Source organism: Opisthocomus hoazin, chromosome 12 (assembly GCF_030867145.1).
Source record: "Opisthocomus hoazin isolate bOpiHoa1 chromosome 12, bOpiHoa1.hap1, whole genome shotgun sequence".
Lineage (NCBI taxonomy): Eukaryota > Metazoa > Chordata > Aves > Opisthocomiformes > Opisthocomidae > Opisthocomus > Opisthocomus hoazin.
Window position 1 is genome coordinate 1,215,999 of NC_134425.1, and position 17,543 is coordinate 1,233,541.

Sequence of the window (17,543 nt, forward strand, 5' to 3'; positions counted from 1 at the left end):
TGGGGACTGGAACATCTCCCCTACGAGGAGAGGCTGAGGGAGCTGGGCTTGTTCAGCCTGGAGAAGAGAAGCTGAGAGGGGACCTTCGAAATGCCTCTAAATATCTGCAGGGTGGGGGTCAGGATGGGGCCAGACTCTTTGCAGTGGTGCCCAGCGACAGGACAAGGGCAACGGGCACAAACTGAAGCAGAGGAAGCTCCAGCTGAACCCGAGGAAGAACTTCTTCCCTCTGAGGGTGACGGAGCCCTGGCCCAGGCTGCCCAGGGAGGGGCTGTGGAGTCTCCTTCTCTGGAGATATTCCAGCCCCGCCTGGACGCGGTGCTGTGCCCCCTGCTCTGGGTGACCCTGCTTGGGCAGGGGGCTGGGCTGGGGGACCCACAGGAGGGCCCTGCCAACCCCTACCAGTCTGTGATTCTGTGATTCTGTGGCAGCAGCTGCCAGCAGCGGGACCCTGCCTGCCCCGGCGCGGGTGACCGCGGCACAGAGGCCACGGACAGCTCAGAAAATAGCAGCTGCCAAGCCATGTGCCCGTCCCCAGGGTGGGGGGACATCAGGTGCACGTCACCTCCGGGTGCCCAGGATGCTGACGGGTGCCCAGCTCCCAGCCACCCTGCCTGGCCCTCGAGCCAACCCAAATCGCCCCGTCCCGAGGGGCTCCCCCCTCCTCTGGGAGCAGGAACCCCAAGGGGGGGCAGCGCCGCTCGCATATTTGGGCGTCTGCCCCAAGGTCCCCAAAGCACCGAGAGAGGGGGTGGCATCACCCTGCTCCACCGGTCGCACGCTTCAACACCCCAGCCCACCCCGGGCTGCAGCCCCGCCACCGGCTCTGCGCGGGGGGGACCCCACCAGGGAGACAGCACCCACGACGCCCGTGGCCCCAGACGCCCTCGGTCCTTTCCCCGAGCCGGGGTCAAACCTCCGCTGGCATCGCCCAGGCTTCGCCCTCCTTCCCCCGGAGCCCTTCCTTCCGCCCGGGCACGGGGCCAGCGCCGCCAGAAATAGGGCAGCGAGGCGGGGGGGGACACGGCGAAAGGGACAAAGAGGCGAGGAAGGAGGGAGGAAAACGCAGGGGTACGATGAAGGACGGAGAGGGGTTAGGGCTCGCTGGACCCCCAGCAGCTCGGGTGCGGATGGTCGGGGTGCTGAGCCAAGGGCTGCCCGTGTGCGGGAGGGGAGGAAGGGACGCGAGGCACGGCAGGATTTTCCGGGGCGACGCATCGCCGAGGGTCCCGCGGCACGGCACCGTGGCAGCAGCGGTGAGGAAGAGGAGGTGCCCGGGGCACCCAGCACCCCGCGCAGCCCTGCTGCCGGCTCGGGCTCCTGGCAGAAACCTCACCCGCGCGGACGCTGCCAAGCCAAGAGCCAGCCCGGGGCCGGGCTCGCCAAGCCGCTCGCTGCTGGAATAACGGGGAGCCTGGGGGGGGGACTGGGAGCAGGGTGGCCCCCGCCCTGCACGCCTCTGGGTGCACGCTCGTGGGAGCGAGCCGCGGGGCTGTACGGCCCCAAGCACCCCGCGAGCAGTGCCCGGGCTCTGGGGATGCAGGATCAGGCCCCAGAGGGCACGGATGGGGGATCAGCCAGGGAAAACCGGCCGGAATTATTGAGTGACGTGGCAGCTTGTGTCACCCCAGGGCACCCCCGCGTCACCCACCCTCGCGACAGCCCCGTTGGAAAAGCTGCCAGCGGGGGGTCCGTGTCGCAACCGGCTGCTCGGGGGGGGGCTGAGACCGGGGGTCCCCCAGAAATCCCCCCCTGCTTTGCAGCAGCACGGAGCGACGTCTGGGTACAGCGCGGGCAGGACACGCAGCGGGGAGCGGGTGAGGAACAAGAGGGAAGGGGAGGGGAAAAAAAACCAAAACAAAAACCCAACAAACAGCCACCCAGCGCCGTTCTGGAAGGGGAAAGGGCTGCCAGGGCCCGGCCGAGAGAGCTCCCAGTTCCTGCGCAGCCGTTCTGGACTGGGAACAGGCGGTGGTGGGAGCCAACTCACCCCCCCGCTCCCGCGACGCCGTGGGCCGGGGCACCCGGACCCCGTCCGCACGCAGGAGCCCTCCGCAGCGGGGACGGCCGGGCCTCGCCGAGCCCCCCGGGTGCCACCCGCGCCCCGGAGCCGGGGCGGCAGCCAGGGCCGCGTCCCCGCGCCGCGTTGACCTTGGCACCGTTACCTCCCGGGAAAACTGAAGGGCCTTGTCCTCGCCGTGTTCCCACCGCGGGACAACGCACGCTGCCTGCTCCCAGGAGCCGCGGGGCAGATGGGGAGAAGAAAACGCGGCTGTTTTAGCAGTGAAGACAAGGAGGGAGGGCGGGAGACATATATACATACATATAAATATATATATTTATTCCTGGCCAGGGTAATAACTGGAATCACTTGATCATCACCCGATGAAAAGCTCCACGGCCGACGGCAGCCAGCCCGCTCCCAGCAACACGCCGCAGGCAGCTGGGAGGTGACGGTGGCAATTCGCCGCTGGCCCCACACCCCGCACACAGCCCCCGAGACGCCCCGAGACGCCCGTCCGTCCGTCCGTCCCTCCCCGGGGCTGTCTGCCCCGCCACGGCTGCCGGCGCCTTGGCTGTCACCAAAACGTTGCCACTCTGAGGTCCCTGCCAGGCACCGCCGTGTCCTCGTGTCCAGCTCCCCGGGGACCACGGTAGCTACCGACAGCCCCCCGGAGCCACCGGCTGACGCGCTCCCCCCTTTCGGGGGGGGGGCAAAGCCAGGGAGGGCAATCAAACCCGTTTGGGAGGGGCAATGGGGGAAACCACCCCGCGCAGGGCTGCAGCGGAGCGCGGGCTGCGCCACGGACGCAGTGGGTCCCGCAGGGACGGGCACCCAGCCCCAGGTGGGGCTCGGAGGGGTGAGATGCCCTCACGATGGAAGTCCCCAAGCCCCAAAAGCAGCACGTGCCGGGGACATGCCGGGTGCCAGCGCGCCGGGACACAGCCCCGAGGTGGGTGACAACGGGGCAGGCAGCCCTGGGAACAGCCTGGGCTCTGTGCCCAGTCGGCCCCGGCATCCCCCTCGCTGGAGACCACCGCCCCGCTCCTGCCCTCCAGCCACGGCGGGCAGCTGCCCGTCCCCGCAGCTCCGCAGCGATGCCCACGGCTGCGGGGCTGCCACCACCCCTCTCCCCTGGGGACCCTCCCTTGCACCCCGGCCGGCGCCCAGCTTTGTTTTAGCTCTAAAGTAGAAGCCAAAAACTCACCAGGAGGAGCTGGGAGAGACCACACGGTGCCAACTGGTACCCCCCAGCCCTCCTGCCCCCTCCATGCCTCCTACGAGGGGTGCCAGGACCCTCCCCTCGCACCTCCAGTCACGGCCAGCCCCGAGACCCGGCACCCCATCGCTCGCCCCGCCAGCACCCAGCTCTCCCCGGGTACCAGGGCGGGCGATGCCGTGGGCCCTGCTGAAAGCCCTCGGGAAGAGCCAGCACCACAGAGTCACAGAATGGTCAGGGTTGGCAAGGCCCTCTGTGGGTCCCCCAGCCCAACCCCCTGCCCAAGCAGGGTCACCCAGAGCAGGGGGCACAGCACCGCGGCCAGGCGGGGCTGGAATATCTCCAGAGAAGGAGACTCCACAGCCTCCCTGGGCAGCCTGGGCCAGGGCTCCGGCACCCTCAGAGGGAAGAAGTTCTTCCTCGGGTTCAGCTGGAGCTTCCTCTGCTCCAGTTTGTGCCCATTGCCCCTTGTCCTGTCACTGGGCACCACTGGAAAGAGTCTGGCCCCGTCCTCCTGACCCCCACCCTGCAGATATTTAGAGGCATTTCTAAGGTCCCCTCTCAGCCTTCTCTTCTCCAGGCTGAACAAGCCCAGCTCCCTCAGCCTCTCCTCGTAGCAGAGATGCTCCAGTCCCCTCCTCATCCTCGCAGCCCTGCACTGGACTCTCTCCAGTAGCTCCTGGTCTTTCTGGGACTGGGGAGCCCAGCACTGGACACAGCACTGCAGATGGGGCCTCCCCAGGGCAGAGCAGAGGGGAAGGACGGCCATTTCCTGAGTTTGTGTGCAAGGGCTCGGACAAACCCCGGCAAACCCCGCGCCGGGTCCCCAGTGCGACCGGGAACGGCCCGTCCAGCACCGGTGCTGGCGTTCGGGCACCCAAACGCAGCATCTCGGCAGCTCTCCGGCTGGAGGGAGCTCCCCCGACACAGACACCCCCGGCCCCATCTCAGATCTCGGACGTGCTGCCGGCACGCGGCGCGAGGCAGCGTGGGGCGGCCGCGGCGCTCGCCCTGCCCCGGCGCGGGTCGTGGCACGCTGGGCACCGGCACCTCGCCGCGGGCCGGCACGTTGGGGACGCGAAGCCGGGGCAGCTGCCGCTCCGAGCGCGCCAGCCCCGCGCGTAAACAGATGACTTCAGCCTCCCGAGAGCTACCGGAGCCCGGCAGCACTCGCACTCGTGTGGAGGAAGAGAGGAAAATAAGGAAAATAAAGCGGGAGACGCGGCGTCGTATTTACACCAGGCTGCGAAGCGCGCCCAGGTAACGTCGCCCGCCTCCCAGCCCAGCCCAGACTCCCTCCCGGAGCCGTCCCCTTCGTCCCCGCTCTGCTGCTGAAGATCCAGAGGGCCCAGTCTTGTTTAACTTCTTCATCAACGACCTGGATGAAGAGTTAGAATGTACCCTCAGCAAGTTTGCTGACGACACCAAACTGGGAGGTGTGGTAGATACACCAGCAGGCTGTGCTGCCATCCAGCGTGACCTGGATAGGCTGGAAAGCTGGGCAGAGAGGAACCTGATGAGGTTCAACAAGGGCAAGGGCAGGGTCCTGCACCTGGGGAGGAACAACCTCATGCACCAGTACAGGCTTGGGGTGGACCTGCTGGAGAGCAGCTCTGCGGAGAGGGACCTGGGTGTCCTGGTGGACGACAGGTTAACCATGAGCCAGCAGTGTGCCCTGGGTGCCAAGAAAGCCAATGTGATCCTGGGGTGCATCAAGAAGAGTGTGGCCAGCAGGACAAGGGAGGTTCTCCTTCCCCTCTACACTGCCCTGGTGAAGCCTCATCTGGAGTACTGTGTCCAGTTCTGGGCTCCCCAGTTCAAGAGGGATGAAGAGCTACTGGAGAGAGTCCAGCGGAGGGCTACGAGGATGGTGAGGGGACTGGAGCATCTCCCCTACGAGGAGAGGCTGAGGGAGCTGGGCTTGTTCAGCCTGGAGAAGAGAAGGCTGCGAGGGGACCTTAGAAATGCCTACAAATATCTGAAGGGTGGGGGTCAGGAGGATGGGGCCAAGCTCTTTTCAGTGATGCCCAGCGACAGGACAAGGGGCAATGGGCACAAACTGGAGCAGAGGAAGCTCCAGCTGAAGATGAGGAAGAACTTCTTCCCTCTGAGGGTGACGGAGCCCTGGCCCAGGCTGCCCAGGGAGGTTGTGGAGTCTCCTTCTCTGGAGATATTCAAGACCCTCCTGGACAAGGTCCTGTGCAGCCTGCTCTGGGTGACCCTGCTTCAGCAGGGGGGTTGGACTGGATGACCCACGGTGGTCCCTTCCAACCCCTACTATTCTGTGATTCTGTGAAACCAAGTCACGGCGAGGCCCGGCCAGCTGCACCGGGCTGTCCATCCAGCCACGCCGCAAGGCTGGTGTGTGCCGGGGCAGCGGCCGGCGGGGCTGCCGGCATCGCGCCGGAGCAGCTGCTCGCCCGGCGGCGGGAGCAAACCGCGACCTGCCCGCGGCGGCCCGGGCTGGCACCGGGGCTGGGGCACCGGTGGGCACAGGGAGGGGAGCCGGGCTCCGGCGGCCGGCGGCCATCTCTTCGCACACAGAGGTGCGGGTCAGGAGCAGCACCGCGTCTCCGAGATCTCCGCGTCACGGCGCGCCGGAGGCACCGCGGCCGCGGGACCCGGAGCTGTCAAAGCCCCGCGCCGGGCTCCCGGAGGGTTTTGCCACCGGAAGGTCTCCCACTGCCAGCGGCCCACGGCAAAGGGCAGCCCGGCGCGGCTGGGAGCCCGCCACGGCCGGCCGAGCTCCGGTGGCTCCTCCTCGAGCTCCCACCCCGCTCCCCACGCGCCCGGGTGCCCCTGCCCCATCGCCCTCCCGGGTTTGGCCGTGCGAGGTCCCCCGCAAGCCCCAAGACCGGGCAGTGTCCCCCCAACACACCACAGGGACATCTCCATGCTGTCCCTTCAGAGCTGGGATGCCAGCACACGGCACAGGGAGGAAGGGCAACATCTGGCCAGATGCTGCCTGCAGCACGGAGCTGTTTGACCGATGGCCCTTCCCGGGGAGCCTCTGGGAGCCCCCTGCTCCGAGCGGCACGTGCCAAGGGTGCCGGCGGGGAGCAAAGAGAGCCCCCCAACCCAAAGCCAGCACGGGAACAGACCCAGGGCACAGCGGGCACCCAGCGAGGTGCAAACAGACTCCTGGCCAAACCGCTGCGCCCAGGAGGTCCCTAAAACCTCACGGGTGCCCAGAACCCACTCGGGAGATGGAGACGTCTCCTCGGCCCTGGCTCAGCCCCCCAAGGACAGCGACAGGAGGGGTGCAGCACCCAGCTGGCGTATCGGGGGGCACAGGACAGTGGAAAGCTGGCTCCTGCCATCACCCATGGGGTTGCAAAACCAGGCACCCATGCTGCTACCGCGGGGAGGTTCCTGCTCGCCGGGAAGCGGCCATGGAGCATCCCGGGCTGCCCCCTGCGACCGCGCTTCCCGGACGGCCGAGGACGGCCAAGCGTCCGGACAAAACATCTGTCCGTCTGCCACCGCCAGCGCCGTCCGTCCCTCTGCCCCGTCTCCCGACTCGGCCGGGGCTTCGCACGCGGCGCAGACGGCGAGGCTGCTGCAAGAGGCTCCAGCGGCTGCGACAGCGTTCGCGTCACCGGGGACGAGCGCGGAGCCGGTCCCTCTCCCCGGGGGGCTGCAGGGGACATTTGGGGGGTGCAGGCAGGGTTTCCCGGGCAGCACGCGCTGCAGGCCAGCGTGTTTGGCAGGTGACCGCAGACGAGAGGCAACGCTCGAGCTGCCAGGCCTCTGCTGCTGCTTTTGGGAAAGGCAGGGAGAAGGCGAGGGGTGGGGAGGGGGTAGAAAATAAATATATAGCAGCCAGCTGGTGAGCTGTGGAGTCAGCGCGAGGCGCGGAGGGCACGGCGGCTGGCACGGGCGCCCGGGTATTTCGGACAGCTGGTGTGGCAAGGTCAGCCCGGCCAAAGCAAAGGGCCCCTTTGCTGTGTCCCCCCGCCCCGAGCAGCCCCAGCCGGAGACCCCCGGGGGATGAGCCACCGGCCCGTGGGGTGTCTCTGAAACACCCGAGCAGCGGGTGAGGATGAGGAGGGATGGAGGGACGGAAGGGCGCGGGTTTCCAGCCGGGCTGGGGACACACCAAACCCGCCCTGGCCTCATGGCAGGAACAAGCGAGCGGCACATTTCCCCCGTGCCGTTTCTTTGTTTGCCGTCGGGGAACACGATCCCACGGGAGGCCGTGCCCCGAGACGTGAAGCCACGTCACGCTTACTTCGCCACCTCCGCGCTGGGACTGAGAGCTCGTCCCGGAGCGCCAGCCCCGGCCGGCGCGAGCCGCACCGGCGCTGCGGAGGAAGCCGCTTCGGAGAGGCACCGCCAGCCTCGCTGAAAACAGCTTCACGCAGACACACGCTGCAAATAAAACAGGTTCCTCCCGACGGAGCTGGCTTAAAACACCTCGGCCTGGTTTCGCTCCGTGTCCGCTAGAATTGGTGACACCAAAACCCGACCCAAGCCCGGACAGGAGCACCAAAGCCAGCTCGGGCAGCCAGCGGCGGAACCGCGGCGGGCGAGACCAGCTCCGCTCCTCCGTCCCGTGCCAGGGACACGCGGCAGCCCGCCGCAGCCCGTGCCACCCCTCTGCAGCCCGCACACCGACCCGGGGACGCGCCGAGGAGCCATCAGCTTGGCGGAGACAGCGCAACCACCCAAACCACCGCCCGTGGCCGGGAGCTTTCTGGTTTGCTTCAGAATTAATCAAAGCTGCCGACAAGTCCGAGGTCCTGTCCGCCCGGCCGCACAGGGACCCTTCCCGCACAGGTTTCTTCTTTCTCACGCTGCGATACCCCCCAGTATCCGTACCCCCACCGGGAATCTGGCAGGAGGAGGGTCAGGCATCACCCCCACCTCCCGCCTTTGCTCTCACGCCGTCCAGGAGCTCCGGCTGCCGCTCAGCGTCAGCAGGACAAGGTTTAGTTGAAAACACGAGAACTCTTTGATGTTAGCCCAAAACCCCTTTCCAAAAGCCAAAAAGCAAATGCCCACCGAGGGCTCCAAGCTCAGCGCAGCGTTCTGGAAACACGCCACGACCTTTGGAGCTCGTAACCCGCAACAAGGGGCCGAGCCCCCGGCTGAGCCAACACCGCCGCCGAGCCGCGAACGCAGCGAGCTCGGCCCCGCGCGCCCGACTGCGCCGTGCCAGAGCCAGGTCCCCGCGCAGCCAGAGCCAGGTCCCCGCGCAGCCAGAGCCAGGTCCCCGCGCAGCCAGAGCCAGGTCCCCGCGCAGCCGGGCCGGGACGCGCAGACACGACGCCCAGGCAGGGCTGCAGAGACGGCCACGAACTCGAGGGCTCCCCAGGAGCGGGGTGACGCCAGCCGCACGCTCTGCACGGTGCCGTGCAGCACCCACGGGAAACCTGCACAGCTTTGCTCGAGGTATGGTGGGGCTTGAGAGCTTTCCAGAAACCGGGATGGACCTGGAGAAAGCTGCACGCAGGGGGGAAAAAACCCCAAACCGCCAGAGCTCACTCACAGACACACAGCTGCGGCGAGAGCGGTGGCTGGTGAAGATGGGGCAGGTCGGAAAGACTGGGGAAGCTTTTCCCAGTGCTGGCACAGAGCAAGGACCGGAGCAAGCACAGAAAACCCAGCTGGGTCGAGCCCTTGACCTGGGACCACCGGGTCCTCCAGCTCGGGAGGATGAGACATCGCACCCAGCAGCAGCAGCAGCCACCCCAACCTCGGAGCCCTGCACCGACGGGCGCGGAGATGGGCACAGGTCCCCCTGCAAGGGGCACAGCTGGGAAGAAGACGCATTCTCACGGCGCACATCTGCTCAGCTTGGAGGGGACCAAGGGTGACAAGCCAAAGGACACCCACGGCAGAGCTCAGCGCTGCCGTTTTTTCTTGGTGGGAGAACCCAAACTCGCTCCACGTAACCCAAACCCACCCCACACAACCCAAATTCGCTCCACGTAACCCAAACCCACCCCACACAACCCAAACTCGCCCCACATAACCCAAACCCACCCCACACAACCCAAACTCGCTCCACATAACCCAAACCCACCCCACACAACCCAAACTCGCTCCACATAACCCAAACCCACCCCACACAACCCAAACTCACCCCACACAACCCAAACCCACCCCACACAACCCAAACTCGCCCCACATAACCCAAACCCACCCCACACAACCCAAACTCGCTCCACATAACCCAAACCCACCCCACACAACCCAAATTCGCTCCACGTAACCCAAACCCACCCCACACAACCCAAATTCGCTCCACATAACCCAAACCCACCCCACACAACCCAAACTTGCCCCATACAGCCCAAACCCGCCCCACGCAGCCCAAGAACAGTGGAATTTCCGCAGCAGCCCCTCTGCCCGCGGAGCTCACCTCCAGCAGCCCCTCCTGCAGCAGCCAGGACCACAGGCACCTCCACGGAGCATCCCCTACCCCCCTGCTCCTCCAGGCCAAGCCGGCAGCAGAGGCACAGCCCCATCCAAAACACGGGAGCCTCCACCCTCCCGACGAGCCTCACATGTGGGGCTCCCTCGTTAGCACCTCCAGGCTGTTAGGGAGCAGCCCAAGCCCCATCCTGCCCTCGCTGCCCTGCTGAGAGGGGGACGTGGGGGTGCTCGGTGGCATTTCACGTGTCAGACTGGTGCCTCAAGCTCCGAGCCACCCGGGTCGGCCACGTGTGGCCCGAGCAGCAGCAAGCCACCAGCTCCGGGGCAGGGGGTGGCAGTCCTGGGTGTGGGGAACAGCAAGCGCATTCAGAAAACGCAGCTGTGGAGCCACCAAGGAACGGGGAGGTGGTTTTAACCCCTTGGGCTCGTTCCCTCCTGCCTGGTCCCACCTGAACGGGGACCCGGGTGACACACAAGGGCGAATGGCTCACCCGGGGTGACTTCCAGCAGGCAGCGTGGCTGAACAGGGGAGCAATTAAACCAGCCAAGCACCCTACCCAAGCTTTACGCCATGTGTTAAATAACCTGGGTGCCTGCGAGGCCTCAGCCTGACGGGAAGCGTGTGGAGACGGGGAGGGATAAGGCGAGAGGACCTTCTGGCCAGCCACGGCCACCACCAGGACACGGCAGAGCCCAGCAGAGCGTGACGGTCCCCGGACCGGCCGTGCCCTCCCCAGGCAGCCCTGCCTTGCCTCCTGCCACCCTGCCCGTGGTAGCAGCCCCTTAATTTGCTCATTAGCGAAGCCAGGAACAAGAGGGAGGAACTGAATAGCATCCCTTCCCCAGGACCCCCCCGGCGTCCTCCCCCTCCTCCCCCTCCGCCTTTCATAGCCCCACACAAAAGCTTTTCAGAGCAGCTCGGGTCAGAGACGGGGCTGCAGGCAGGAGCCCAAGGGGGGGCTTGGGGCTGGGGCCAGCGGGGACGAGGACTGGCACGCCTGAGAAATGCCGGGTTCGGGGTGGGGGGGCACTAACGGACCCGAGCACCCAACGCTGGCATCCGAGCTGAGACAGGATTGCTGCCCGTAACGTCCCCACGACGTGGCCTGGGGACACTAACGGGGCAGAGGGGGGACACACCGGCTGGGGACACTAACGGGGCAGAGGGGGGACACACCGGCTGGGGACACGCCGGTGCTGTCCCCCTGTCCAGCTGCACCCAGCCGGGCTCTGCTGGAGCATCACCCCAGCATCCCCCCGGGCTCAGCACCATGGGATGCTCGCCTGACCCCCGAGCCCTCCACGGCCAGCATCCAGCACGCCGACAGACCAGGGGACAGCCAGCCATCACCACGCGGGCGCCGCGACCCGTGCAGCCCCGCACCACCTCCCGCGTCCCGAAAGCCTCCACCGCCTCGGACCCTGCCACGCGCGGCGTCGTGCTGCCCGGCAGCAGACTCCCACGCCGGCGAGACTGGAAGGACATCACCCTCCACGAACGACCCGCAGTCGTGTTGGGACCGTCCGGCTTGGGCCGATGGAACCTGAGGCAGAGCCTGAAAGCATCGGCTTCCGGAGGATTCCGACCGCCGCTGCCCGACCTCCCGCACCGTCCTGGCGCGCGGCACCGGCACCGTGCCCCATCCCTCCGGCGCGCGCAGCTCCTGCCCGGTGGCTTCCCAGGCAGCGTCCCCGCAGCTCAGCGACCGGCACGGCCGACGGGAAAATCCCGTTCGTAGCCAGGCAAGGGAGAGCGGCCGGGGAGGAGGGGAGCGCTGCCTTGGAAGGGCTGGCGCGCGCTGCTGAAGAAAACGCCAGCGCTCTGGAGAGCCGCGGGGTCCCGGCTGCGAGCGGAGCCGAGAGGCTTTGAAAATGACCCTGGGGATTGGGGATGCTGGCACTTTACAGAGCCCGGCCTGGGGCCTGGCCTGCAGACACAGAGCAGCCGCCCTCCAGCGCGCCCCGCAAGCTGGAAATTTGGGGGTAAAAGCGGTTATTTGCCCATCCCAGGAGAAAGGCGAGCTTGCGGCGAGTCAACCTGCGCTGCCTTCGAGGTGACGTCCCCGAGGCACCCTGCCCAACCCCGGCGGGAGCTGCAGGAAAGAGCATCCCGGGAAACGGGCAGCACCCGGGCGACGGCACCCACCGCACCCTGCGGAGCTGCGGGGCTCCGTCGCGACAGCACCCACCACACCCTGCGGGGCTGCGGGGCTCCGTCGCGACAGCACCCACCGCACCCTGCGGGGCTGCGGGGCTCCGTCGCGACAGCACCCACCACACCGCACCTGGGAGATGGCACCCACCACACCCTGCAGGGCTGTGGGGCTCTGTCGCGACAGCACCCACCACACCCTGCAGGGCTGCGGGGCTCCGTCGCGACAGCACCCACCACACCACACCAGGGCGACGGCACCCACCGCACCCTGCAGAGCTGCGGGGCTCCGTCATGACAGCACCCACCACGCCGCACCCGGGCGATGGCACCCACCACACCCTGTGGGGCTGCGGGGCTCTGTCGCGACAGCACCCACCACTCCCTGCGGGGCTGAGGGTCTCCGTCATGACAGCACCCACCACGCCGCACGCAGGCGACGGCACCCACTACACCCTGCAGGGCTGCAGGGCTCCATCGCGACAGCACCCACTGCAGGGCTCCGTCGTGACAGCTCGGGGGGCACAGGGGATGCTGCCCGGGGGTCCCTCGCTGCAGGATTACCAGAGCTGGGGGGCACCCAGCCCCCAGCCCACACGCCAGCCCCCCGGCTGCGGGAAGGGCTGGGGTTTCTCCGAGGGGAAACCCTTGGCTGAAGGTGCCTTCTAAAACCAGAGGCAGCTCAGGAAGTTTCCTCCCTTGGAGCTGCCCAAGGATGCTGCCATGGCGGGCAGGCCGGGCCGCCCCCCGCTGCCCTCCGACCACCCCCGACGGCGAGCGGTACGGGATCAGGTACGGTACGAGCAGACGCAGCCACACGCTTCTGCAACAGGACGGGTCCTGGCTCTCCCCACCTCTTGGAAGGATTTTTATCAGTTCCTTCGCGGCGTGACAGCTCCAAAAGTTCATTGCTAAAGGCACCCCATCCATCAGCGCTCGCCCCAGGGGACCAGACCCAAAAGGAGAGCATCCATCCACATCACCGCTCTTCCTCCTCCTCCACGCCGGAGCCGGGAGGGGAGGGACGGGGTCCGGGCCAGCCTTACCTTGGGGAGGAGAGCCGGGGGGGCCGGCGCCAGCAGCTCCGGCGCGGTCACGCTCTTGCCGGCCAGGACCACGGCCCCGCACTCGGCACAGGCGCCGATGGTGAGCTGCTTCCCGTCATCCACCAGCAAGCTGTTGGCCACGCGGAGGGTGTAGAGGAAGACGGGGAGCCTGGCCACCTGAACCGCTTTTAATCCAAGGCATCGCTTCTTCTCCTGCCGGCAGAAGAAGCAGACGAAGGTCTCCACTTTGTACTGCCGGGACCAGGCGCTGCTGGGCTGGAGGGAGCTCCTGCCCTCGTGCTGCAGCCACTGTCCCAGCAGGTCGTGGTAGCAGAGGACGCAGGTGGCCACCAGCCCGGTCGAGTCGGCCGGTCTGGCCCGCGGGGCGGGTGGGTAGACCGTCAGGAAGGGGAAAAAGGGCTCCTTCTCCCCGAATCGCCCCGGCGGGTTGACGTTGAGCTGGAACTCTTTGCCGGCTCCCAGCTCGGCCCCGCAGATGTAGCAGACAGAGGTGGGACCGGGCTTGACGGCGGGATGGCCGACGAGACCGCCGGGGTCACCGGCGCTGAAGACCTGGTGGTACCTCCCCAGGAAGCTCTGCACCGAGGCGATGAGCTCCTCGTTGTGGCAGGCCCTGTACATGGCCCAGAGGTCCTGCAAGACGCCGAAGCACTTGCGGCAGCTGCTCACCTCCCAGTGCCTGCTCAGCCCCTTGGCACCGGGCGGGCAGGGCAGGAGGCTGAGGAAGGGGAAGTGCATGGTGCTCTTCGCGTTGCCGTTGGTGATCTTGGCCGCCACCGGCCTCGCCTCCTTGCCGCACTCCTCCCCGCAGAGGTAGCAAGCCTCGGGTGCCGGCAGCGCGCCCGTCCCGTCCTCCTTCGCCCCTCGCCGGCCCTTGGCGGGCATGGCCCCGGCGTTGAGGGGCACCACGTAGAGCCGCTGCAGCACGGGCACGTTGGCCAGCTCGAAGCTCTGCCACTGCTGCATGAGCGAGGCGAAGCAGCAGGGACACACCAGGGTGCTGCCGGCGGGCGAGAGGGGCTGGGCGCCCGGCGGGGGGCTGTGCAGCCAGAGGAAGGGGAAGAAGGGGGCCGGCGAGGTCTTCTCCTGCTTCTGCACGTGGACACGGTGCTGGGCGGCGGGCGACAAGGGGCTCCCGCAGATGTAGCAGGCGGTGCCCGACGCCCAAGCGGGCCGCTCGCTGCCTTCCTCCTCCTCCTCCTCCTCCTCGCTGGTGATGTTGATCTCGCTGTCCTCCGAGGAGCAGCAGGGCAGCCCCCTCCTGCCCGCCGCCGGGGGGGGGGCCGGGGGGGGTCCGCGCCTCCCCGCCCGCCCCGTCGGCCTCCGAGAGCGGCTCGGCGTCGGACAGCTCGGACAGCTCGGAGCCGGCGGCCGGCCCTTCCTCCTCCTCCTCCTCCTCCTCCTCCTCCTCCTGGCGGCGGCGCGGGGGCTCGGCGGGGTCCCAGCCCGTGGCCCCCCGCCTCAGCAGGGCCCCCCCCGGCGCCGGGCCCGGCTCGCAGCACTGGTGCGGCCGCTTCAGCCAGTACATGCGCTTCTCGACGGGCGTGCGGCTGCGCTCGAACGAGTCCCACTGCTCGCCCAGGAAGCAGCGGCAGACGGCGCAGACCAGCGCGCAGCCCTCGGCCGAGACGGCGCGGGCGCCCGGCGCCGGCTCCTGGTGCTGCAGGAAGGGAAAGAAGGGGCGGTGGTCGCGGGGGGGTCTTACGTGAAGCTTCAGCTCTTTGCCGCGGCTGATGCCGCCGCCGCAGATGAAGCAGCAGAGGGGGGGGGGGCGCGGGGGGCGGCGGGACCCCCGGGCCGCCCGGCGTCTCGCCGGCCGTCAGCGCGGCCATCAGGCGCTGCTTGCGGGAGAGCGGCCCCGCCGCCGCCCCCGGCCCCGCCGCGCTCATCGCCGCCCCCCGGCTCATCCCGCGGCGCCGCCGGACACGCAGGCTCGGGGGGCGGGTTTGCGGAGCGCTCCCCCCGCGCCGCCCCGCTGCCGCCCGCCTCCTCCCGCCGCCGAGAAAGGAGCGGGCGGGGGGGGGGGGGGGGGGAAGAAGAAGGAAAAAAAAAAAAGAAAAAAAAAGAAAAAAATCAAACCGCCACCAAGAAAAAAAAGAAAAATCCCCGAACAAACCAAACAAATAAACAAAAAGGAAAAAAAAAAAAAAATCCCGGGATAAAAGTTCGGTGCCAAAGTTCGGGTCCCGCCGGCGGCGCGGAGGAAGGGCGGCTGCTCCCGGCGCCCCCGGCCCGGCTCCTCCCCGGGCCCCCCCCCCGACCTGCCCGCCGTGGGGAGGGGGGGCGGCGGGGAGCCACGAGACGCTCCCAACCCCCCCCCTCCCTCCCCGCCCGCCGCCAGCCCGGCTTTGGGGGGGGAGGGGGGGGAGCAAAGGCACCCCACGGGGGGAGAGGGGGGGGATTTAACCCACCCGAGCGAGAGGGTTTATGACCGGCCCCACGCGGGGATTCCCGCCCCCCCCCCTTGTGCCCTCCCACTCCATCCCCGCAGCCCCCCCACGCCGCCCCCTCCCCACACCGCGGCCCCCCCACGCCGTCGAGCCGGCCCCCCCCCCGGCGCTGCCCACCAGCCCTCCCGTCGGGGTCCCGACCCCCGGGCACCCCCGGGGATTCACTGCTCCGTTAATAACCGCTGCTCCAGCTCGGTACCGGCTTCCATTTCCCGCCCGCTCCCGCACCGCTGCGTCGCTTGGCCGCGCGCGGGGCGGCCGCTGGCGCGTTCCCCGCCGGCGCTGGCCGCGTGTCGGCGGCGCGGGCAGTAATCCCGCTGCATCCTTACCTGCCTCGCCGCCCGCCAGAGGCTTTAACGCTTGTCCAGCACTTGGCTGCCCTTGGACAACGGGCACCGGGGAAGGGCAAGCTGTGCTGAGGCCCAGCCGCAATGAAACCGGACTTATTCACTGCCCGGGCATCGAGTCGGCGTGCCCACCGGCTCGGCACGGCTCTCCCCATAAAAATAATATACATTAGCAGCCGTCAGGCTATTTTTCAAGCAGTCGTTTTAGGAGGAAGCCTGCTCCTGGCAGTGCTGTGCAGTTAGTTCACGGCAAGTCACTGCAACGTCCCCGGCGCTGTCCTTGCGCAGCCCTGAGCCCATCCTGCTGAAGGAGGGTGCTGAGCAGGACCAGACCCAAAGAGGCAAGGTCAGTAACAGCCACAGGACGCAGGGACGGAGGGACCAGGGGCTGAACGCCCGAGCCACGCATCGGGACACTCGGCTGATGCGGAGAAACCACATCGTCCCCGCTCCTCGTCACCCACAGTCCTCGCCCTCGGGGCACCCTGGCTGCGTCCCCCTCGGGTTGACCAGCCCTTGATGCCATCTCCCACCCGGACCCCGGGTGACGGCGTCCAGTGGTCCCCGGCAACTGGCCGTGAGATCAAACAGCTTGCGTGACATCAGCTGGAGCGCGGGCGGGGGGCAGGAGGGCTCCTCGGGGACCTGGATCCAGTTTCCATGCAGATGGCTCCGGCAATAAAGAACTGGGGGGGGGGGGGGGGGTAGGTGGGTGGGAGGCGACACACAAAGCGGGGAACACGATGCCTTGGGAGAACTGGCTCTATGGGGCTTTTTCAGGCGTTTCCAGAAGACGGCAGGGCCTCGTATTTTATTTATTTATAGGCCTGATGTGGCGGCTGCTCTACGCACCGCGGGCGTCGCGACCGCTGCGCGCCCCGGGGTGGACGTGACTCAGATGTTCTGTAAAGAAGCACGCGGTCTCTCGGTGTCACCCCTCTTCCCGGGTGGGAAGGGGCCATCCGGGTGGGATGGGGTCCCCGACCCCCGGGTCAGGGCATGCTTCACCCCACCCGTGCACCCTCTGCCGCCGGCTGCCCCTGGGTTTTCCGCGGGGAGCAGGGCTTGGGGCTGCCCCCGGCTGCGCTGAGCTCCCCGGGGAGACGCGGCCGCCGGCTCGGCCCACCCCGAGCGCGGCCGACAGATGCTCTCCTGCCTGCTCTGCAGATGGGCGAGAAAACAACGCGCCGCATTCACGGCCCCGGAGCTCGGCAGGGCCAGGCCCCCCCCCTCCCCAAAACGCCGACCCCCCGGCCTCTCCGGAGGCACCGCGAGCCCCCGGCGAGCCCCGCTGCCTCGGAGCAGCTTCCCGGGCTGCGCGGGGACAGAGCGGCTCATTTATCACCCTGTGCCGCCCGGGCCCTGCGGTTGCTGTTTGCGACAGAAAAGCTGGAAGGGAGAGAAAATTTCTCAAGTCGGGTCTCGGCAAGAACCGAAAACATATGCGGCGGCGGCCAACGCGTCCCCCGGGGCGCGCGGGGATCGAGGCGAGCGTAGCGCAGGATTTTCCACCGCTGCTCCCGCCGGTGCGCGGCCCTCCTGCCGCAGCCGGTGCTCGGAAGCGACCCGAGGGCTGGGGATGCTCCGCTGCCCCGAGCCCGGCACCGCGGGGATGGCGGGACGCGGGGTGGCATGGCTCCTCGCTCGAGCTGGAAGGCTGCGGTCCGGCTTCGGGAGGGAAACGTCCCCACCACGCCTGCCTTCGACCTCCCCGCTGGCTGGAAACGCAGCATCGTCCCCTTGCACGAAGGCCAGCCCCAAGGACAGGCGTCCCCACAAGGCAGGGGACGGACAGCCGCTGCGTGACTGCGTTGCGTCCGGGCTCGGTGCCGGCTGTGCCAGGTGCTGTGCAAACAGCCCGGCGCGGCGCTCCCCGGCTTGCGTCGGGGCGGGGGGGGCTCGGGATGGGTACACGGGCAGCCTGC

The 17,543-nt window shown here is 68.2% G+C and overlaps 1 protein-coding gene across 1 annotated transcript in view; it reads right to left on the reverse strand.

The window, feature by feature from the left end:
• Positions 1-13,857, reverse strand: part of GSE1 (Gse1 coiled-coil protein) — a 111,629-nt gene extending 97,772 nt beyond the window's left edge. The window contains 1 exon segment of the mRNA XM_075433553.1: positions 12,801-13,857. Coding sequence (XP_075289668.1) covers positions 12,801-13,787 — 987 coding nt within the window. The 5' untranslated portion in view covers positions 13,788-13,857.
• Positions 13,858-17,543: the final 3,686 nt, after the last annotated feature.